The sequence below is a fragment of the Trachemys scripta genome, chromosome 1, assembly GCF_013100865.1.
Source record: "Trachemys scripta elegans isolate TJP31775 chromosome 1, CAS_Tse_1.0, whole genome shotgun sequence".
Taxonomy (NCBI): domain Eukaryota; kingdom Metazoa; phylum Chordata; order Testudines; family Emydidae; genus Trachemys; species Trachemys scripta.
In genome coordinates this window covers 23,702,121-23,726,706 of record NC_048298.1, presented here as the reverse complement: position 1 = coordinate 23,726,706, position 24,586 = coordinate 23,702,121, and the positions used below count along the sequence as shown (strand labels likewise).

At 43.2% G+C, this 24,586-nt stretch overlaps 1 protein-coding gene across 1 annotated transcript in view; it reads left to right on the top strand.

The window, feature by feature from the left end:
- The window catches only part of CCDC146 (coiled-coil domain containing 146), a 122,704-nt gene that overhangs the window by 51,271 nt on the left and 46,847 nt on the right, over nt 1-24,586 (top strand). Inside the window, exons 3-4 of the mRNA XM_034765982.1 lie at nt 12,193-12,275; nt 17,752-17,961. Coding sequence (XP_034621873.1) covers nt 12,193-12,275; nt 17,752-17,961 — 293 coding nt within the window. The remainder of the gene's footprint in view (nt 1-12,192; nt 12,276-17,751; nt 17,962-24,586) is intronic.

Sequence of the window (24,586 nt, the reverse complement as noted above, 5' to 3'; positions counted from 1 at the left end):
AATGTTAGTTATTAAAAATATAAATTACAGGAAATGCAGCATAGAAATGAAAGATAGAGACTGTGATTATTTCTGTTGAGGTTGCAGAACTTATGTCATATTTTATAATAATTGCCTAAGGAAGTAGAAATGTGTTAGCTACACTATTTTGCTGGAACATTGGCATTTTTATAATGTTCAACTCGAGTCTTCCCTAGGAAGCCCTCACATATTTCATTTTTATAATGATCATGGTTAATATCTGTTATCATTGTCTATGTTGGATACTATATTTAACTTCAATGTTTTGCTTCACATGCATGCAGGATGCTGGTGCACATGGCACAGGATGATTAGATCCTCTGTATTCAAGGTACTTTATCTTAATGGAATTGAAGATGGGCTGAATTAAGGGTTTCTAGCGGCCCATACTGGTTGGGTAGTTCAGAAAGAAGAAATTAAAAAAAAAAAAAGAGGAAGCTAGTTAAAAATACTGAAACTCAAAACTGAGTAAGTTAAAGTCCTTAGACTTGTCAATTATACCATAATTGAGTCACAGAAGACCTATCATGAAGCCTTAAGCAGCTCAAGGGGGGCCCCTATTAATTATTAGTATGTGTTGTGGGCAGGGCTGGCTCCAGCTTTTTTGCCGCCCCAAGCAGCAAAGGGGGAAAAAAAAAGAAAAACCCAATTGAGCTGTCGCCGAAGTGCCGCCGAAGAGGAAGAGAGAGAGTGAAGGACCCACCGCCAAATTGCTGCCAAAGACCCGGATGTGCTGCCCCAATAATGGACAGAGTGCCACCCCTTTGTATTGGCTGCCCCAGGCACCTGCTTGCAGACAGCTATTTAACACAATGATCCAAGCTATTATCTTTTCCCTTAGGGCTACCATCCCTTTCACTTCTCAAATGCCAAATTATAGTCTACATTTAATTTAAGTGCCATAGGGAGATTCATGTCAGGGGAGGGTAGCTTCATTTAAAATGAGCCACTTTAGAATAACAGTGATAAAGCCAAGAGAGCAATGGGGGAGGGATCACATGAGAAGAGCAATATCATACACCACCTACCTCCTTCCCAACCCTACCAAGGGAGACCCCCCTCCCCTGCATTCCCCGAGGCTCCAGAGGGGTTAATTCAGTGGTTCTCAAACTTTTGTAATGGTGACCCCTTTCACATAGCAAACCTCTGAGTGAGACCCCCCCTTATAAATTAAAAACACTTTTTATATATTTAACACTATTATAAATGCTGGAGGCAAAGCAGGGTTTGAGGTGGAGGCTGACACGGCCCCCAGTAATAACCTTGTGACCCCCTGAGGGGTCCTGACCCCCAGTTTGAGAACCCCTGGGTTAATTTAATTTTAGCACCCTGTGTCCATTCACATGCATGTGCTTTTTTGAGCATTTCAGTTTTCACAACATAGGCTCATCCCAGATTCTGGAACAAGCTCAAATGCTCAGTTAGTGGAGCATGTACATAGTCTATACTAAAGACAAACCCACAGTAACCGTCTCCAGTTTGTGAGGGACCCCATGGAGCCAGTCTCTAGGAAACAGATAAATTCATGGAGGTTAAGTCCATTAATGGCTATTAGCCAGGATGGGTAAGGAATGGTGTCCCTAGCCTCTGTTTGTCAGACGGTGGAGATGGATGGCAGGAGAGAGATCACTTGATCATTACCTGTTAGGTTCACTCCCTCTGGGGCACTTGGCATTGGCCACTGTTGGTAGACAGGATACTGGGCTGGATGGACCTTTGGTCTGACCCAGTATGGCCATTCTTATGTTCTTATTTTCTAATTTAAATGAACCCAAAGTTATGGAGACAGATATGAGTCAAGGAAGCCAGCAGAGTATCAAAAACCTGGAAAAATCTCTGACTGGATGGGCTCAGGTGTTTGGTCACAAGCTCAGGTGGTTCAAAAGTTTTGGAATTTTTTTTAAGCAGAATTTTTTTATTAAGTATCAGGGGGTAGCCGTGTTAGTCTTTAAGGTGCCACCAGACTCCTTGTTGTTTTTGTAGCTACAGACTAATAGATTTATTTGGGCATAAGCTTTCATGGGTAAAAACCTCACAACTTTCAGATGCATCTGAAGAAGTGAGGTTTTTACCCACGAAAGCTAATGCCCAAATAAATCTGTTGGTCTTTAAGGTGCCACTAGACTCCTTGTAACTTTTTTATTGTTTCTTTAAACAGTCAAACAGAGCAAGCAGCAAATATTTGGCCACACGCTTCTGAAACCCCAAACCATGTTCAGGTTTTGGCAGACTAATTTCAGCTTTTCAATTAAAAAAAACCACAACAAATTTTGAAGGAAAGCAGACATTGTCCGTGATTTTTTCTGCTTTTTAAAAACCCCTAGTTTTCGATCCAAAAAAGTTTTGACAGAAGATATTTGTTCAACCCTTTTAATGAGCTTTAGTGCCTTTTAGCACTAGCTGATGCTGAGAACCAGTGATACCTTGTAAAGGTGACTTGAAAAGAAGTTCTCAAAACTGGGTTTGTGCCAAGATGCGGAAGGTTTTTAAATATTTTTTTCCCGGGGGTGCCCCGGGGGGGGGGGGGGGGGGACGACTAGTGGGGCAATTTGCCCTAGTATTGCAACTTTTTTTTTATGGAAGGGGGCCCCCAAAATTGCTTTGCCCCAGGCCCCCTGAATCCTCTGGGCGGCCCTGGTCCAGGCTGAGGTTGATGGTGGGGTGGAAATTGTTGAAATCCTGGTGGAATTCCTCAAGGGCCTCCTTCCCATGGGGTCCAGATGATGAAGATGTCATCAAGGTAGCGCAAGTAGAGTAGGGGCATTAGGGGACGAGTGCTGAGGAAGCGTTGTTCTAAGATACATACTTTTATTATGTAGTTACAGTGACAGGTTGGATCACAGAAACTCTCTTGGGAGCTGCCACCCGATGTGTCAAGACTACTTCTACCACTGCCTTCCCTGCCAGCTCGGGACCCCAGCACCCTGTCTTGCTGAGCCAGACATACCTGTCTGCTCCAACACAGACTCAGGGTCTGAATTACTTGCCCCAGAGCTGCAGGTTTACCTGAAAACAGCTCACAGAAGTGTTCTTGTCTTTAACACTGAGGGTACATCTACACTACAGCGGGGAGTCGATTTAAGATACGCAAATTCAGCTACGTGAATAGCGTAGCTGAATTCGACGTATTGCAGCCGACTTACCCCGTTGTGAGGACGGCGGCAAAATAGACTTCTGCCGCTTTTTGTCGGCGGCGCTTACTACCACCTCCGCTGGTGGAGTTAGAGCGCCGATTCGGGGATCGATTGTCGCGTCCCAACGGGACGCGATAAATCGATCCCTGAGAAGTCGATTTCTACCCGCCGATTCAGGCGGGTAGTATAGACCAGACCTCAGATGCCCAACTCCCAATGGGATCTAAACCCAAATAAATCTTTTTAATCCTGTATAAAGCTTATACAGGGTAAATTCATAAATTGTTCGCCCTCTATAACACTGATAGAGAGATATGCACAGTTGTCTGCTCCCCCAGATATTAATACATACTCTGAGTTAATTAATAAGTGAAAAGTGATTTTAGTAAATACAGAAAGTAGGATTTAAGTGGTTCCAAGTAGTAACAGAAAGAACAAAGTAAGTTACCAAGCAAAATAAAATAAAATGCACAAATCTGTGTCTAATCAAACTGAATACAGATAATCTCACCCTCAGAGATGCTTCAGTGAGTTTTTTCCTCAGACTGGACACCTTCCAGGCCTGGGCACAATTCTTTCCCCAGTACAGCTCTTGTTCCAGCTCAGGTGGTAGCTAGGGGATTCTTCATGATGGCTCCTCTCCTGCTTTGTTCTGTCCCACCCTTTAATATATCTTTTGCATAAGGCGGGAATCCTTTGTCCCTCTCTGGGTTCCCACCCCCTCCCTCTCAATGGAAAGACACCAGGTTAAAGATGGATTCCAGTTCAGGTGACATGATCACATGTCACTGCAAGACTTCATTACCCACTTGCCAGCACACAGGTATACAGGAAGACTTACAGGTAAAACACAGCCATCTGTAGTCAATTGTTCTGGTTAATGGGAGTCATCCACATTGCAAACTACCATTAATGGCCCACACGTTGCATAATTACAATAGGCCCTCAGAGTTATAGTTCATATTTCTAGTTTCAGATACAAGAGTGGTACATTTATACAAATAGGATGATCACACTCAGTAGATTATAAGCTTTGTAATGATACCTTACAAGAGACCTTTTGCATGAAGCATATTCCAGTTACACTATATTCACTCATTAGCATATTTTTATAAAATAATATAGACTGCAACATCACAGTTACATTTATGGAAGTGTAGGTATATAGAAAGCAAAGAGAAGAAACTACCAAGCAACCAGCACTAGCAGCCAAATCTTTAATCCAATTTTCTAAGAATTCTTGATTTGGATAAGTACTATTTATTTTATTTTGCCCAGCTGGGCTATCTTTTTTGTGTTATTTTTTAAAAATTATGGGACAGAGTCTTGTTGTTTAATGAGTGTGGGATCAAAGAAAAGTGTTGTGTATATACCAAAAGGAAGAGAAGCAAAATGTATATTAGTACAGTTGAAACTTAAAGGTTTTGAAAGGCCCACAAATTTAAGAGAGGTGACCTGACTATATTCCACACTCCAGACCTGACATCTACTCCCAATACAATGAAGTGACCTCAGTTGATTACAGATTCTACCTTTAATTATACTAGATTGCTAGAATAATTAGAAGGAAACTGCCATTTGCTCAGTCAGATAGTCTCGTCTTGGAGGCATCCATTTTACAGGAACGTGACACTAGTGCTCTCTGCTTCCACACTAGCAAGTCTGAGAAACCTAATGAAAAATTGTTTAAACCAGCTCCCACCCTTGTTTTAGAATTTTTAAATATATGTAAACTAGAGTATTGTATCTTTATTCAGGTTATTTTTCTATTTTTTTCAAAACATACTGATATAATGAAGGCCAATATTTTCAAACCTGGATGTCAACCGTCTTCTGGATATGTACCTAGGCTCCGACATTAAAGTTCGAGCAACTACAACTTCCATTACACTCACTGCTACCCAAACTGTGCTGGCTTTCTGACGTAGTGCCAAGATTTAGCCATACATGTTTTGTTTAAACACTGGACTTCTTACCAAATGTACAGTAACTTAAGTTTCCACATTACCATTGTTAGGAATTACAAAATTACTACCTGGTCAGACTACCCATTGCCACAGGGCCATTAGAGTTTCTGGGGATCAGAGGAACACTGCACCCTCATGTTCTGTCCCATGGACATACCACCTGCCCTTGTGACCAGAAAGGAGGAGTAGAGCTGTAATGCCAGCTCTGTGTTCTCCAGAAATTTCCTTTTACAAAAAGGGAATTCTCAGAGGGCCAGAGCAATGCAAAGGAGTCCTAGTATGTCTGAGATTCTGGCCCTTGGGGCAAAGTTTTTAAAAGTATTTTGGTGCCTAGTGGGATTTTCAAAAAGCATTTATCTGTATCTTTAGGCAAATACATTTAGCAGTGTGGCTCCTAATTGCTGTCAAGTGGGTATTATAATTTATAAAGTGAATCTAGGGTTCAGAAACACAGAAATAAAGAGCTACAATGCAAACCGTTGCTACAGCTCCTACAATAGCTTAAGCATAGTGTATTGGACCCTCGCTCTCCGGCTTGAAAGGAGGCCTCTCGTTCCAGTTGCCTTCGGGCTTGTCTGGCCAAGGCACAAAGCTGCAGAACAGTCTAGGGCCCTTGTCTCCACCCGAGGTGGAGCAAGGCCTCCCAGGTCCTCTAGTTTCCAGCCCCACAATAGGGCTGGGCGCCAGACAGTCACGGCCAGGCTTTAGCCTGGGCTTGGGGAAGCTCAAGCTGCCAGCAATTAAACACCGGCTACAGGAGATTGGCTTCGTCCAGGGCGGGGCTCCGGCCGCCAGCAAGGATATCACAGTCTATGGAGCTGGTTCGGGCCTGGGCTTGAGGAGGCTCAGGCTGCCAGCAAGCAAAGAGTCTTAAGGCTGGTTTTAGCCTGGGAGGAGCTCAGGCAGCCAGCAAAGCAACAGTCTAAAAGGGAGCTGGTAAGGGAGGCTTCGTCTTCAGAGCAGGAGCTTCCCTGCACAGTGTAGGGAGTCGGCCACCCTGGCGTGGGGTGGCAGGGGGACGCGGGCCTACCCTACTCCACTGCATTCCCAGCCCAGGGTCCTGGCAGGGGCAGGATTGGCTGCCCCTGCATTGGCGGGGATCCAGCCGCAACACGCCGACTGAGCCGCCCTTGGCTCTGCAGCCAGCTGCTCTGTGGCTGCCCCTGGGCTACTTCATGCCTCCCCAGGGTTTGGTACCTCTCACTTCCAGGGATCGTCAGGCTCCTTGGGGTATGCTGCGGCCGGTAGTCTGGGCCACTCCTCGTCAGGGTCTTCCACTTCTGCGGCTATCAGACAGCCAGGAGTAGGTTCTCCTCCTGGGCCTGGCAGTATGGCCGGAGCATCCTTCTCCTCCGGGAATTCAGCCACAACTGGGCTGCAGGGCCTTTGTCTTATACTTCCGGCCCTGCCCCGGCACTTCCAGTGAGGGGGGCGGGGTAAGCTAGGCTCCACCCACCAACGGGAGTGTAATGGACCCTTGCTCTCCCACTCGGAGGGAGGCTACTTGGCCTCACTACACATGCCTTGACTCCACTAGAATTTAACAATGAGATAGCTAACTCACATTAGTAATCTCACATTAAATCACACCTTTATTTGACAATGAAGACAAAGCTGAAGCTAAACAAAATTCCACAGCATCTCATAGGAAAATATGACTTCAGTGTGACTCATCTTTCACAAACTGAGGTGAAATGCAAATATTTATAAATCGTAATTCCAATTTAGCTTGCAGTATTTAAAAAAAGAAATCTAATGCTATACTTCAGGAATAAAGATTTATGAATATTTTATAAGAAGTCTGGTTAAAAGGGTATATATATTTATCAGCTAAATCTGAGAGCCAAATGCAAAAGCTACAGTTTAGAGATCTCATGTATTTATGACTCTTCCTGAGGGATCTGGGGTCCAGAAACCCAATAAATGGAAGATGCTTATTCCTATGTGTCTTCTTTTATTAAAATGTTTAATGGGCTTGATTCTTATCTCACACCAATAATTTTAAATTAGTATAATTGTACTGGTTTCAAAAGTTAGTGCTGTTGTACACAAAAGGAGATATTGTTAATTTTACTCACTTTACTGATTTTGGAATACATTGAGCCTGAGAATGTAGTGGAATGGAAACTGTTTGTACAAAATGAGAGAGGGGTTGCACCACTGCAAGGCACACTTTCTGAGGAGGGCACACAGCAATATTTTGGGTAAACTTTACAAAACCTAGATAGTCTGAGACATGTTTTCATTTAATTAAAAAAGGGCATGCCAGTAACTATTGCAACCTTGCTGGAAAGTATTGCAATGCATATTGTTCGGATAGCTGTCTTGATTAAGGGCCCGATTCTGCAGTCTTTACTCAAGCAAAATCTCATTGACTTACATGTCTGAGATTTTTTTCTGTTGTCTTGCACCTTGTATAGTCATTAACACTTGTGCACAGTGCCTGTAAAGCTCTAACAAGTCAAAATGGTAGCATTTTACACAGGTGCAAATATATACACAGGGTGCAAAAGAGTGGAGACTGAGGCCATAATGTCTGTTGGCTTCAATAGAATTACTCTGGATTTATATAGGTATCACAGAGCTTAATTTGGCCTACCTTGTATTTCTTGTCCATACATACATTGGCTAAGAAGTTCAGAACCTACGGTTTCACCCACAATTTTTTATGATTCCCTTTCCCCAAATGCTAATTACAATAGCTATGCTAGTCTGTGGAAGATGACTCTGGAGTGGCTGAGAAAGGAGATTGAAGACAGAGCCCAAAGGCAGAACCGATTGTTGAGAGACTTTGGGATGTTGGTTTGAGATTTGTTGCCCTGAAGAAAGGGATCTGACTTAGATGCTTTCAGCTGAAGTATGAACAGGGGCAGATGGTCTGCAGGAAGGGCTGGAGATGAAGATTGTCTGCAGCATCATGCCCTGTTGCAAGAGGGTGCTCTGGAATCATCATAGCCTCCTTCCATCCACACAGAAGAACCTTTAACATGGATTTGAGGATGCTTTAAGTCTGGGCTAGCTAGCATAGCTGAGGATATGGACTTGAGATTGGAATTTACTTCAGCCCAGACAGACAAACTGCCTACTTTGCAGTGAGAATGCAGACTACTCAATCCCAGGTGCTGTTAGTCCTCCAGTCCCATCCCACAATTCTACCTGGGCTGTACTTTCTTGGGAAACTCCTCCTTTCTTCTGCTGTGCATTTTAACCCCATGTTTGCCTGCTACATTTCTGCTGCACTTCCACAGCATTTGAACAGAGATGTCATCTGTGACAAACTGGGACTATATTTATACAATTTATGAATTTTAGTTAATATTGTGAAGTTGGTTTATGAAAAGCTGTATCCTGAGTGCCTATATGTATGAAGATCTACCAGGTCCTGTAGCAGGTTCACAGCAGACAAATACAAGGGGCTAGTGGTGCTTGGGATTCAATTATACTATTCAGATGCAAACAACTGGCAACAGTGGGTGAGATTAAGCCTTGGAAATCCAGTTTAACTTCCTCTTCTGAAAGGAGAGGGGGAGATAGAAGCAATGAAAATTTACCAGGAGCAGAACAAAGGCAGCCAGGTGACCAGGAGGAGTTTAAATAAGGGAACTCACAGGACTAGAGGGAGCCAGACAGGAAGAGGACACGTGGGGCAGAAGAAAGCAACAGAAGCTAGGTAAAAGGGAGAGACCACCTATCATGGAACAGCCTCAGGAATGGGACAGCCTGCCTGGACATCTGTGGTCCCTAAGGACACCCAAGGGAAGGGTGAGCTAGAAAGGGAAATATGTGCAATGTTTGTTGTTTTGTATGATCTGTACTGTCCTGTGCTTTGTATGAAGTAAAGAACATAAATGTGTTAGACTCTGCAAAGTGTGTGTTAACTACTGTGTGCCCCTGAGAGAGTTAAACTGTAACAAAAAGTTTCATACCTTTGGGGTAAAGTTCCAGAATCATAGAAGATTAGGGTTGGAAGGGACCTCAGGAGGTCATCTAGTCCAACCCCCTGCTCAAAGCAGGACCAATCCCCAGATTTTTACCCCAGATCCCTAAGTGGCCCCCTCAAGGATTGAACTCACAACCCTGGGTTTAGCAGGCCAATGCTCAAACCACTGAGCTATCCCTCCCCACCCAGGAGAGGGTGTGTTTAAGTCCAAGGGCATCGTAAAGGTCACTATTGTGCGTGGAAGGGCTAGGCAACTGTGCAGGGCTCCAACTCTCAGGAGGGAGTGTTAGGCTGCAGGTCTGTACTCCAAGAGTGTGCCTAGGGATCCTGAGATTGGGGCAGTGGCTGGACTGCTTTCATGCTCTGTAGGCTTAAAATAGCAGGGGGAGCAGGGGACACAGCATGGATTCCCTTCACAGCAGTCCTAGTCAGTGGCCATGAGGGAGCACTTGCTAGGATCTGTGACACCATCCAAGAAATCCTCCTGTGCTGGCAGTTTGCCAGAAGCTGACACCTGTCTCCTGCTAAAGTTGTGGGGTGTTATCAATAAGAACCATAATTTGGAGAAATGTACGCAACATGAGATTTTTATGTTTACTAGGCAGGAAAGAAATGGGAAATGGAGAGGCAAAGAAGTCAGTTGGGTGTGCTATGAATCACTTTGTAGTTTGTAGACTGAATTCCTTAATAACATTCTCATTAAAAGTTCTTGTTGCCAAATGCGGTTTGCTTTCACCTGCGGGACTGCCTGGATTAATAATGAATAACACCACTTGGCAGTTATTTACATATTGTTCTCATGTCATAGCCACAGACAGCAGCTTCATTCTAGGTGAGAATGAGTGAGTTTTCACCCTGTGAATGAATTTGTAGAGTGGCCCTATGTAATGCACCACTAAGAACCACAGGATATCCCACCAGAAATCCATTCCAGCTCCAGAGCTAATACAGCCCTGTTGTGGATGTAGTTACATGGGTCTGGCATGGGTAAGGCTTTGCTGTGGGTACACCCCACCAAGGCAAGGCTAGCCTGTCTGCAGTGAAAATATATGGCTTTTCTACACTAGGAAATTAACTAGAATTACTATTGTGGGATAGTTATTCTGCAATAGCTATTCTAGAATTGCTGTTGCACTTTAAATTCACACCCTGCTTTAATATTAAAAAACAGGCTGAGGTCTGGTCTGTACTTAAAATTTAGGCTGACATAGCTGTCAATCAGTGGTGTAAAAAACCCACAATCCCTGAGTGATGTAGTTATGCCAACCTAATACCCTGTGTAGACAGCTAGGTTGATGAAAGAATGCTTCCCTCGACTTAGCTACCACTGCTTGGGGAAATGGTGTTCCTACATCAATGGAAAAACCCCTTCCATCAGTTTAGGTTGTGTCTACACTATTGGTTTCTGCCAGCATTGCTACTGTGATGAAGCTATGCCAGTATAGTCTCTGTAGTGTAGACATACTCAGGCAAAACGAAGACTCCACCCCTAGGCTCGCTAACAAAAGCCATTAAGATATATAGTAACTGGGCTCAGGCTTTGAAAAAAGAGAGTTTCCCTGAGAGGGGGGAAAGTGTCTAAGGGCTTGTCTACACTACCAAGTTTTGTTGACAAAACTTATGTCGACAGCCAAAAGTCGACAAAACAAAAATCTCCAAAGGGTGTTCACACTTGCTCCCTCTGTTGACAGCTCATGTCCACATTGGGGACACCATCATTGACAGGGTGAGCAATGCACCATGGGTATGTATCCCACAGTGCAGTATTGTGGAAAGGAAGAGCTGATTGCTGCGCCTCTTGGGATTGTCTCCGAGTTCTCCCACAGCCCCCTCAGCTGCTGAGAGCAGCATCATGAGTAGCTCTGGGAGCTCTCCATGCTGAGGAATGGCAAAGCAGCACAGCAGTCTGTCCCCCTCCCCCTGCAGCAGCAGTATGCCTGCCGCTGTGTTCCTAGTGCAGCGCAAAACAAGAGCATTCCAGTGATTTGCTCTTCATTTGCTCCCCAAATGGAGCAGCACACAGATACTTCCCAGAGCTTTGAAAGGGGAGGGGCGCATCCTTGCAGGTAGGGTGACCAAATGTCCCAATTTTATAGGGACAGTCCCAATTTTGGGGTCATTTTCTTATATAGGATCCTATTACCCCCCCACCCCCTGTCCCGATTTTTCACACTTGCTGTCTGGTCACCCTACTTGCAGGGCAGCAGAGATCAAAACACTGAGCAGAGCGATCAGGGCAGGCATCGTGGGATACTGGCGGAAGCCAGTTCTGTCAACAAAACAATCAGCAGTGTCTACACAGGCTCTTTGTCGACAATAAAGGGAGGGGAAAAGATGAAAGTCTCTCGTAGGGGTAGAAGTTTTTTGTCGCCAAAACTGGGTGTCTTTCGTGACAAAAGTCCCATTGTACTGTGTACACTCTTGCTGTTTTGTCGCCAAAAGGCAGTTTTTGGTGACAAAACTTGCCAGTGTAGACAAGCCCTAAGAGAAACACTTTCTGGAAGGCTAAGAGCTCTTGGGCTTACTAGAAGAATGTAAATGGGCATGTTCTTTTCCTGTAACTCAAGAGGGAAGCCCATCTACCTTAACTTGTCGTGAAGTGCAAGGTTAGATGAGTTTAGATATGTGTGTAGGCTGCTTTTTTAAAATCCCTTTCTCTAACGCTTTGCTCCATTTGCTAAATAAACGTACTTGTTTTAAGAAGGCTGTTTGTCACTGTATAGCATTAGTGAGAGGCTCCTGAAACACAGGTCCAGTCAGACCTGAAAAGTAATAAGCAGTGGGCAGGTACAGAGTGGCATTTCCAGGTCATGGTCTAAAAGAGGGAGAATTGTGTACTTCCACCTCCAGACAGGTAAGGGCAGCAGACCTAACACTTTAGGGGGTGCACTCAGAGAGAGCAGAATGGGAACAGAGGTCTAATCAACTCTGTAATTGTGATGTGTTCTTTATACTCTTTTATTTATACTACAAATTATTAAATAAACCAGCATCTTTCGTGTGTATATTTTTATGTGATATGTTACCAAGAACTGAAGAAAAGTCTGCCAACACTAATTATAAAAGTCTAAGTATACATAAAAATGTTAATGTCTTGTGGATTTAATAATTGTCTATTCCGCTTTTCTAGTTATTTTCTGCTGGAAAGCTCCCAGGCACCAGAGTTGCTGAGCTGAAGGCAAAGTACACCGCTCTGCATGAGACTGTGATAAGGTACAATACTTGAAGATTTTCAGTATATCAGTTCTTGTTTCATTGTGAATACTTGATTATAGAGATTAGCCATGGCCATAATTCCTTTTTTGGAATTGTTTCATTAGCCAAAGCATTACATGATTAAAGTAAAAATCCACCAGTGCAGAGGCTCTGCACAAGGTCATATACATCATTCAAGACCTGCTTACAGTGATTGGACTTAAAAAAGAAAGTAGGAAGGCAAGAAAAAAACCTAATATGGTTAAATGGCAAGATTTAAGAGGTAATTTTGAGCTAAACAGGTATCTTTCAGAAAATGGAAATCTAAACAGTGATGGCAATGGAAGAGCATAAGCTACAGTGGGTAAAATATAAGGTAAAAATTAAAAGGGCTGAGAGCAAATGTGTAGAGCAAATAACCAAATATATGAAAAACACAGAATAAGAAATTATTTTGGCTTATCAGAAGTAGGAAACCTGAATTAATAGGGTTTAAAGGGCACAATTAAGGAAGATAAGGTCATTGCTGAGACTCTAAATAGTGTCTTTGTATCAGTTTTCACCTATTTTCACCTTATTTGAGGGCTTATGCAGGACTTAAATGATGTCTAGGCCTTGTGCTGACCCTCTGCATAGGAGTGAATTTTACCCAGTGGGAACATTCTCAGTTACATTAGATAGGATTATAAACAAATTGAGCTTCAAAATGTAAGTGTTAGGTAAAAAAGCAAGTCCTCACTCACCTCTCCAGCACCCGAGTTCGTGCGGAGTTGGTATGGGGCTCACAATCTGTCAGAGACCAGACACCAATTCGTTGATCAACGGGCTCACACTATCCTTAGCTTGAAAAGCTTCAGAGTAAGTGTGGCAAGTTTGTTAGGGGTGAGCATCAGTATTTATACACAGAAGTAAACAAAGTGATTAACAGATCATAATGGTCATGTATAATCAATCAAGATTCTACAGGATAAAACAGGTTAAAATGTAAATTCAAAAAGAGAAAAGGGGAGATGGCTACTTAAGGGGAGGGGGGTGTCATGAGTAGTTCGCAGGTCAGAGCTTTGATTAAAAGTTCAGACAGAGACATCAAGTCTGGGTTAAGTTTAAGCTCATCAAAAGTTTCAGACTCAACATAAGCCAAACACTGTTAGGTTATTCCATAATTGTCCACTACGGGATTTCTTGCAGCTTCCCTTGAAGCAGAGGGTACAATCTGCTGTTAGGAACAACATATTCCATTAGATTCACCTTTGATTCTGCACTGCAATTCCTATCTTACTATTTTAAAAGTTGTTTCTCCTTGAAAGAGTCCCTTAACTTGAGAGAGACTCCCTGTTCTTAAAATGGGGATTACCCCTGGAACCAAAAATATTTCTTTTCAAAACAGAAAAATCTTCTTTGAAGAACTTAAATAGGATTCAGGTTGGTATGTAGGGCCTTGCACAAGCCCTTTCCACTGCACTGAATTTCACCCTTCAAGAGCTAAAACATAACTCATCTGAACACTACAGATTTAGTTCCTGTTACAGAGCACATTCTTAGTTCCTGTTGAAGTATGTGGTTTTCATATTTGTTTCTTAGAATAGGAAGTGGTTATCTACTTTGCAGTGCAATGAATAAATTGAATTTTTCCCCTGTGCCATTTCAGCTGTCTGTGCTATATGGCCAGTTTAATGTTTTCCTTTTATATTAGTATCTGTGTAATTTGAATCCCTATCTTTTGGTTGTTTTAATATTTCTGCACCTCGACCCCGATATAACGCTGTCCTCGGGAGCCAAAAAATCTTACCGCGTTATAGGTGAAACCGCGTTATATCGAACTTGCTTTGATCCGCTGGAGTGCACAGCCCTGCCTCCCCGTAGCACTGCTTTACCATGTTATATCCAAATTCAGTTTATATCGGGTCATGTTATATCGGGGTAGAGGTGTATTATGTATCCAGTTGTTTGGTAAGCTTCATTTTGGAATATCAAAATTGGCTGAGCTAAAATTTGGTGTATAAATTCTCCATCTGGGAGATTCCAAATTCCTTTTGATTTTGGGTTTTTTTTTTTGCCGGGGGCGGGGAGAGAGGAGGCAGCATTAACTTCTTTTTAATTAGCAATGGGCAAATAGTAGTGCTTTGTTTGTTTCTGATCTTTTGTGACCCTCAAAACCAATTTTGACTTTTGAATTTGAAATTTTCTATGTTGTTAGTCAATGTGGCTGAACTAATATAATGTAAAATTAATTTGGTAAATGTATTCATATTCAGAAAGTATGAACAATAATTCATATAACAAAGATTTCAGTGCTGTAAATTGCATAACATGAAGGTCTCATGATTCATTTATCATTGTAACTATTCCATAATAAGCAATGCATGTTAATAATAGTCTTACTCTTAAACATCAACAATTCAACTATTACAACAAGCAAAGTCTGCTACATTGCTGGATTTATTACAAGACTCTATGTCACTATATACAGCCAGACGTTGGCAATACAAGCAATGGCGGGCAATTCATCAGTGATGAAGTCAGGGAGGGTGATGCACTCTGAATAGCATAATAAACCTGCAGATTAGGATCACCGTCCATCATTGCACTGGCCTCCTAGAAGAAGATTAGGCTGAGGACAAGCAATAAATAGTGGGGCCAGGATTTCACCTTAGATAAATTGGAGTTTTTCTGCTGACTATAATGGGCCAGGATTTCACCCTGATATCTGGCCTGTATCTTTCTGTTAGTGATCTTCTTGCCTCATGCCTGTCACCTCTCTAACAACAGGGAATGGATAAATGAAAGAATCTCTCTCCTAAGAGCCAAATCCCTTTCCTGGCTTGCAAAAGCTCCAGTAACATGAGATGCCACTTCACTTAACTGTGGGTTACACATAGGATTGTAGCCACTGAAGTTGAGACCTCAAGTAACAAAACCAGTTTGACTTAACAGTGAAATCTTCGGTGAGCATAAACACAAAAAGGAAGCTTACAAGAAGTGGAAACTTGGACAGATGACTAGGGAGGAGTATAAAGATATTGCTCGAGCATGCAGGAGTGTAATCAGGAAGGCCAAAACCCAACTGGAGTTGCAGCTAGCAAGGGATGTGAAGGGTAACAGAAGGGTTTCTACAGGTATGTTAGCAACAAGAAAAAGGTCAGGGAAAGTGTGGGACCCTTACTGAATGGGGGAGGCAACATAGTGACAGATGATGTGGAAAAAGCTGAAGTACTCAATGCGCTTTTTTTGCCTCGGTCTTCACAGCCAAGGTCAGCTCCCACACTGCTGTCCTGGGCAACGCAGTATGGGGAGGAGGTGAGCAGCCCAAAATGGTGAAAGAATAGGTTAAGAACTATTTAGAAAAGCTGGACATGCACAAGTCCATGGGTCCAGATCTAATGCATCCGAGGGTGCTGAGGGAATTGGCTGATGTGATTGCAGAGCCATTGGCCATTATCTTTGAAAACTCATGGTGATTGGTGGAGGTCCCAGATGATTGGAAAAAGGCAAATATAGTACCTATCTTTAAAAAAGGGAAGAAGGAGAACTACAGACTGGTCAGCCTCACCTCAGTCCCTGGAAAAATCATGGAGCAGGTCCTCAAGGAAACCATTTTAAAGCACTTGGAGGAGAGGAAGGTGATCAGGAACAGTCAGCATGGATTCACCAAGGGCAAGTCATGCCTGATCAACCTGTTTGCCTTCTATGATGAGATAACTGGCTCTGTGGATATGGGGAAAGCAGTGGACGTGATATATCTTGACTTTAGCAAAGCTTTTGATACAGCCTCCCATAATATTCTTGCCAGCAGGGCCAGCTCCAGGCATCAGCTGAGAAAGCAGGTGCTTTGGGCGGCCAAGGGGAAGGAGCGGCACGTCGGGCTCTTCGGCGGCAATTCGGTGGAGGATCCCTCGGTCCCTCTCGGAGGGAAGGATCTGCCATCGAAGAAGAAAGCAGCGCGGTGAAGCTGCCACGGATCGCGATCACGGCTTTTTTTTTTTCCGCCGCTTGGGGAGGCAAAAAACCCTGGAGCCGGCACTGCTTGCCAGCAAGTTAAAAAAATATGGATTGGATGAATGGACTATAAAATGGATAGAAAGCTGGCTAGATTGTCAGGCTCAATGGGTAGTGATCAATGGCTTGATGTCTAGTTGGCAGCTGGTATCAAGCGGAGTGCCCCAGAGGTCAGTCCTGGGGCTGGTTTTGTTCAACATCTTTATTAATGACCTGGATGATGGGATGGATAGTGTCCTCAGCAAATTTGCAGATGATGTGTAGGGTTAGTGTCCAGAGTGACCTAGACAAATTGGAGGATTGGGCCAAAAGAACTATGATGAGGTTCAACAAGGACAAGTGCAGAGTGCTGCACTTAGGATGGAAGAATCCCATGCATCCACTACTGGCTGGGGACTGATTGGCTAAGCAGCAGTTCTGCAGAAAAGGACCTGGGGATTACAGTGGACGAGAAGCTGGATATGAGTCAGCAGTGTGCTCTTGTTGCCAAGAAGGCTAACGACATATTGGGCTGCATTAGTAGGAGCAGTGCCAGCAGATGGATGGAAGTGATTATTCCCCTCTATTTGGCACTGGTGAGGCCACATCTGGAGTATTGTGTCTAGTTTTGGGGCCCCCCACACAGAAAGGATGTGAACAAATTGGAGAGAGTCAAGTGGAGGGCAACGAAAATTATCAGGGGGCTGAGGCACATGACTTACGAGGAGAGGCTGAGGGAACTGGGCTTGTTTAGTCTGCAGAAGAGAAGAGTGAAGGGGGATTTGGTAGCAGCCTTCAACTACCTGAAGGAGGGTTCAAAGAGGATTGAACTTGGCTGTTCTCAGTGGTGGCAGATGACAGAACAAGGAACAATGGTCTCAAGTTGCAGTGAGGGATGTCTAGGTTGGATATTAGGAAACGCTATTTCACTAGGAGGGTGGTGAAACACTGGAATGGGTTACCTAGGGAAGTGGTGGAATCTCCATCCTTAGAGGTTTTTAAGGCCCGGCTTGACAAAGCCCTGGCTTGGATGATTTAGTTGGTGTTGGTCCTGCTTTGAGCAGGGGGTTGGACTATATGACCTCCTGAGATCTCTTCCACCCCTAATCTTCTGTGATTCTATGAAACAAACCACTAGTTGCTTAAATGCTCCCACAAAAATCAAATTTAAATGAACATGAATGCCACTCCCACGCCTATTCCACCACTACTCCACCACAGAGTAAGGCAGCCTATCATATTTTCCCCAGTCTATTTTATAACACTAGTCCCATCCTGTAGTATTCCATTCACCTGGAGTTGTCTATCACGTGGACCGTGAATATACACCAAGCCCACTGTAACTGAGCCTAGACACAGAGAAAAAGAGAGAGATCCTGATGTTCCCGGAGGGAGCGGGAGCGGTGTCCCATTTTATATTAAAGTTATAGGTCAGCATGTAAGATACAATAATATAATTATAAAGTTTCTTTCTGGTGCCTTTTTAATGCATGATCCTAAGTGCTTTTATTTAACACAGTTTACAGGAGTCAGAGATCCAGCTGTTGCAGGATGCCAAACGTTTCACTGTAGAAATAGAACAGCAGCAACGGGCACTGGAAAAAGCTGATCAGTTCCCAGAAGGATTTACCAGTGAAGTCTCCAGGATGAGACAGCAACTTCTTAAATATCAGAATGAATATACTGCTATTAAAGAAAGAGAGTATGAACTTCAGTACAAATTGAACAGGTAGGTGATGTTCAGGTTCACTTCTGTGCAATTTTTAAATAACTCAACACTAAAGAGATAATATGCACTATAACCCCATTTCTCCCTGCATTATTTTCCCTCTAAACAGTTATAGTGTTGCTGTGTCCTATTAAACAGTTGCCATGATTTTCCCCAGTGGTGGATGTAATGACTCCTGAATGTAATTTGTATATCATTTTAAATGTATAGGGTGCTTTGGAGTCCTTTGAGGTACTGTATAAATATGAGATTAAAATAATATTCTGTTTCACTGTGTTCTACAGCCTTTGGTAAAGACTATTAGGGGAGCATATTGTCCATCATTCTGTTAACCAAACTGGCACCATTATTAGGTTTCACTGGGAAACTTCAATTTTTTGGACTGTTTTCAGTACAAATGAAGCAAAATGTCTCAGACTCAGCGATTGGGCTTGTGTTGAAATGATGTCATAAATATGTTTGCCTTCAGAACTAACTTTTTTAAACCCAAAGTCAATACATATTCAGCCTTCTCTATTAAAGCAATAAAAAGAAAATGTAAGCTATGTCTATACTTTCTGCAAAAGAAGAGACTAAATATAGTCCTTTGTTGTGGAAAAAGTAAATGCTTGACATTCTCATGAAAGGTTGAGTCTTGTAAGTACAGCTTGATATTTTAAATAGCTGGATTTGGCTGTAAAAAATACTGTCTGTGTTCAAATTATCTTTCCACTTCCATGCCATAGAGAAATGGAGTATAATTGTCATGTAGTATACTTGAAACTTTTATAGTACAATTACAACTGAATGCTATCTCTTTCCGAAAAAGGTGTCTGTGTATATATATATGTGCTAATGGAATACAACCCATATTTTTTCTCTGAGTAGTTATCCCTATGGGCACTTCACTTCAGGTGTGCATGCCCGCCTATGCGCTTTTGATTGGAGATTTTTGGCAGCAGTGTCTGTAGGTCTATACCTGTGCCCTGCACATCCTCATGCTCTGGTCCGAGGGTATATATGGCAGGGTGGACCCCTGATGCTCAAGTTCCTTCTCAACTGCCTGTGGCCTGAGACAGAGCCTGGTGGTGTCCCTTCGTTAGCTTGCTAACTCTTTTTTTCCTTACTCAATTTTATTTCATCTATTTTATTTTTCATTTGTTTTCTTTGCACTCTGTGCATTTGGGGAGATACCCCTCTATTCTTTTTTTCCCAGTAGCGGGGGTTTCCTGCCCACCTCGGATCCCTTTGTTTGGGGCCCTCCACTCTGCCCCAAAACCACATGGTTCAAACCAGACCAGACCTGTAAAAGGTCTTTTCTGTTCAGTAATGGACGTTCTTGCTGCCTCTGCTGCCTCAGGGAGCATGCACTCCCTCAAACGTAAGGTCTGCTCTGGCTTCAAAGCAAATCTAGAAAGCTGAGGGAAGACCAGTTCAAGCATTTCTTGGGGCCTGCCACCATTTCACAGCCCAACTTCTCTCCCGATACTCCTGCCCCTCCCTCCCACATCAGCCTTGCGAGATCCAAATAGGGTGACCAGATGTCCTTGTCAACCTCCACATCTCCAACTCTCATGACCAAGTCCTAAGAGAGAGCGTTGATACCCCTGAAGCATTCCAAAAAGAGAAGGCACAAGTCCTCTGATAGGGAGTCAAAGAGGGAAGGGAAGTTGGGTGGGTCAGTAAAGAGATCTCATGTCCAGATGTGGATACAGCAGAGGCTCCTAACCCCTTCCAGTACCAAGTCTCACCTACTTCAAAAAAAGGCTTCTCCTGCTTCCCATGTCAAGAAGACCTGCTTGATACCAGCATTGGTATCCAATTTGGAGCCCTCTAGATATAGGACTCCTTGAAGAAGCAAGCACCAACCCTGACTCCCTCGATACCAACTCCTACAGTACTCCCTATGCTAGCAGGCTAGGAGCTTAGAAAGCCTGTGGATCACCCAGCTACACAACCCCCAGGACTGGTAGCTACATCACAGCAGACTGTCCAACAGCCCACCTCACCGGGACAGAGCACATGCCTGTTCTCAAAGGACCTCCTAGTCCTTCAAGAACCTGACTGTCCTCTCCTAGCAGGTACCAAGAGGCATTTCCTGACAGTACCATTAGCCCAGCTGATACCTTCGTGCCTCATGCACATGCATGTCCTCCTGTACTGACCCAACCTCTGGTTCCAGTGATACCTTCAGTACTCACGTGACCTCTGGTACCACTGCAGTTCCCTCACCTCCAGAAATGGGGGAGAATACTTCTTCAGATTCTGAGGTTTCTGTTTAGTGTACCACCAATCTCCCATTGAGACCCCCCTCCCTTGAAATCTACTTGGAAGAGGAACTTCCAGAAACTAGCAGTGATGAACCCATGGCCCACAATCTATACCCCATCCTCCCTCACAGTGGGCTTTTTGAAATCCTTGGGCCAGATATGGTGACCTGTATTATAGAGCTCCCTCCAGCAGGAGGCCCCACTCAGAGGAGTATCCTCTGGTACACCAGGATCCTGCCTCCTGCTCTCCTCACATGACAACACTCTGAGGAACATGATCTGGGAGCTGCGGGAGAGGTACCAACATATAATAAGTCCTCCTTCCCCCTAGATGAGCCAGTGATGCCCCCTCCTCTGCTCTGCACAGATGACTTCAAGATCTTTTAGGACCTTATGAAGAGGATAGCAGAGTCCTTTCAAATCCCCTTAAAGGAAGTGCAAGAACCCCAACACAGCCTTGCGGGTATCCTTCACTCCTCTCCTGAAGGCAGGGTTGCCTTGCTAATAAACAATGTCCTGCTAACAGTGGCCAAAACAATTTGGCAGACATCTGCCACCATTCCCTCACCTGCAAGACGGATGACAAGATTTATTATGTCCCCGCAAGAGACTCAGACTGCTTCTTTTTCCATCCCACATCGAACTCTGTGGTGGGAGATGTAGTAAATGAAAGGACACAGACAATATCGCTCCAAGTCTACCCCTCATGACAAGAAGCTCAACAGCCTGTACCTCTTAGGTTACAAAAGTTACTCCTCTGCTGCATTTCAGCTTTAGATAACTATATAACTTGCATTAATGAATAAATATGACTAATGGAACTTCATTAATTTTATTTATTATTTGCTAGAGGTCCTGAAAGAACAGTTCCAAATCATTATTTCTTGGTGACCATCTGGCCTTCAGGCCTTGTTGGACACAGATGATACAGCCTCTTTCTCTGTGTCAGACACTATAGTAATGCACCATGCTTCTTGCTTATAATAATAAATGGAGATATCCTATCTCCTAGAACTGGAAGGGGCCTTGAAAGATCAAGTCCAGCCCCCTGCCTTCACTAGCAGGACCAAGTACTGATTTTGCCTCAGATCCCTAAGTGGCTCTCTCAAGGATTGAGCTCACAACCCTGGGTTTAGCAGGCCAATGCTCAAACCACTGAGCTATCCCTCCCCCAGTTCCGATCCTCTGGGCTTCACAGAGAGGTCCAGCACATTGCTGAAGATCATCTTTCTTTTAATGGCCATCAGCTATTCATTCACATCACTGATGAGTCCCTCCACTCACTGAAAGATTTGAGAGCAACCCTCTGCTCCTTGGGCATTGATGCTCCTGACCCAAATGAAATATAGCAAATCACAGACAGCCCAGAGATCTAGCTCAATACCATACATATAAAAACACCTGCAAAAATCACCTAGGAAGAAGCTTAGGTACCAGAGGAAAAATCCCTCTTACCATCACTTCTGATGGTTTGGTTGAGAGCCACAAATCACTATCCCTGGATACTTTGTTCATAAGCTTTTTCCCCTCCCATCTTTCCCCCTATGCAGATCACCTTTCCCATTTCAGACCATCATGGGAGCAAATCATGTTGGACAGATGGATGCTAGAAATCATTGCAGCAGGCTACACAATTTGCCTTATCTCCATCCCCCCCTACCTTCCACCCCTCTCAAATGTCCTTTTGGGGACCCTTATCATAACTTACGGTTATAACAGGAAGTTCCATCCCTCCTGCTCATGAGCAGGCCTTCATATCAACCTACTCGAACTCAGAGCTCTCTGATATGTATGCAGCCACTTCCTACGCTTCATACAAGTGGTCAGGATCATGACAGACAACAGAGCTACCATGCAGTGTATAAACCATGACGAAGGAGCAAGATCCCCATCCTTGTGCACAGAGTTAATAAAGCTTTGAAAGTGGTGTATAACTTGCCACATTGATATCTCAGCAACTTACCTACTGGGTCTTCAGAACACTTTTTAGTGAATATACTGAGCAGATATTTCTGCCAATACCATGAATGAGTGCTTAGTAACCCAATACTATGGGAAATCTTCTTCACCTGAGGCTTCCCAGTGATAGACCTCTTTGCATCCTTGACCAACACAAAGTGCTGCAAATTTTGCTTGAGGGATGGTCTGAGCCCCGATTCTCTGGGAGATACTGTCACATCCACCCCCGCCCCCATCCCTGTCACAACTGCTGCTCTGCACTTTCTCACAATCACCATTACTTCTCAAATTCCTCAATAGAGTGAAATAAGAGAAAGCTGAAATGATTCTCATAGCACCAGCTTGGCCAAGGCAAATATGGTTCCTAGATCTGATTTGCTTGTCCCTGCAATCGCCTCTTCGCCTGCCTCTAAGTCTGGATCTTCTGATGCAGGAATCCAGAAAACTGAAGCATCTCAACCTCTCTCACCTATATTTCAAGGCTCCTGGATGGCTTAGAAATCAACTGCTCGTCTAAAGTTCACAATGTTCTGCTGAATAATAGAAAGCCACCCACTAGTAAGTACATTTCCACAAGCGTAGCAGGGAATACTGAATGTATTGCATAGAACAGATTTTTCTGCCAATTCTGTATCTTAATTACTTTCTTTTTAGCCAGTTTTACTCTAAGAGGAAAAGGCACCTGGGAAAAGAAGCAAATGGATGTGGGAGAAATGAGGGGACCTCCTGGGAAACATCTGGAAAAAAATATTTGTTAGGAGATAACCAAACCACTTGTATTTTCCAGAAATAATTGTTAAATTCAATATTTATCAAAACTCACCAATAATTCACAGCAGAGCTGTTCAAAATATTTGGGTTTTGACCTCTTTCCCCCAATATCTTCTAAGTATTTTTCATCAAATTCATATCACTTTTACAATGATGGTGTATTTTAAATTTGTGTCTCTGGGTGATATTTTTCTCCTACATATCTTCTCCCTTTACAGAAAAGCATTTTTCCATGTCCTACAGAAACAGACCTTTGATCCCGGGTTCAGGCCTGGGAAGAATAAATCTTGCAAGTCTAGTTGTAGCCAGGCAAGAGGGTATTCCCCAGTTAATAGCTTCCTCGATGTTTCCTCAAAGACCCTTTGTATTCTCCCTTATGCAGTCAGGCAGGATAATATCAAGCATCTAAACTGCAGTGCACATAATAATCATAAAATATAATACAGTTAAAACCCTCATTCTTCACCGGCAGAAATAAGAGTGTCTCCTTTTTGCTACCAGACTGAACAGAAAGTTAACTATTTTCTACACAGAAAAGAAAACAGAAAGCACATCAGCATTCATTTCCATGTTGAGGGAAAAAGCTAGTCCACAGCCTAATCTCAATGTGGCCAAGTCCTACCACTTCAGCATGGGGCATCTGCTGTAGGCCAATTATATTTTAAAAATTGGATGTCGTGAAATCTTCTAGTTGGTAAAGACCTGTGATTTGATACCATATGTCAGAGCAATTATCAGATAGTCTTGTCAGTATTTAAAGATGTTGGGTTTTACTTTCTGTTTTATAATTATTTTAAAGAATTTTCAGCGTTTTATTGTAAATCTACCTCTATTTTTCCTGTAGCACCTTACTTAGTGTCAGCATCTTTACACCAAAGTTCCATGCCCCACTTGTCATAAAGCTGTTAGATTAAAGGAGGCTAAAATCATGGCAAAGGAATATTTTTTTCTTTAATCAAATGATATTGATGAAATTGACTTTCAGATGTAGGACACAATGTACAAAACCTTACTAAATAAAGGGGAAGGTAATAATGGCCCAAATTTAGTCTTGGCACAATTCCATGCAAGTCAATGGAGTTGCTTCTGTTTACAGCCAGGGCTGATATGGCCCAATAAACAGTACAGAAAAAATACCAGATGAATAAAGGATCAGGGAAACATTCAGCAAAGGTCAGCCCTAATCTAATGTAACTTTTCCGTCTTGGTATGAGGTTAAGAGTTCCACTTTTGTGGGGTGAAAAATGAGGAAAAAGTCTCTCTTCTTTCCTAGACCATGACAGAAATAAGAAGTGAAACTCATGATACAAAGGTTTCAGGGTAGCAGCCGTGTTAGTCTGTATCCTCAAAAAGAACAGGAGTACTTGTGGCACCTTAGAGACTAACAAATTTATTAGAGCATAAGCTTTCGTGGGCTACAACCCACTTCTTCGGATGATTACCAGGGCAATCCTATGTCTTCATCTCTTCAAAGTCAGCATGTTTGAAACATAAGAAAGAATGTTTTTGTCTCCAATCCTACTCTGCAACTGTGTGGCACTCCATTGATTTCAACAGGGCCTGTTTTCCTGGAGTTGTCTGCAGAATCAGGGCTTTCCTTTCAATTACATGGATTTATATTTCTTGCAAAAAAAAAAAAAAAAAAA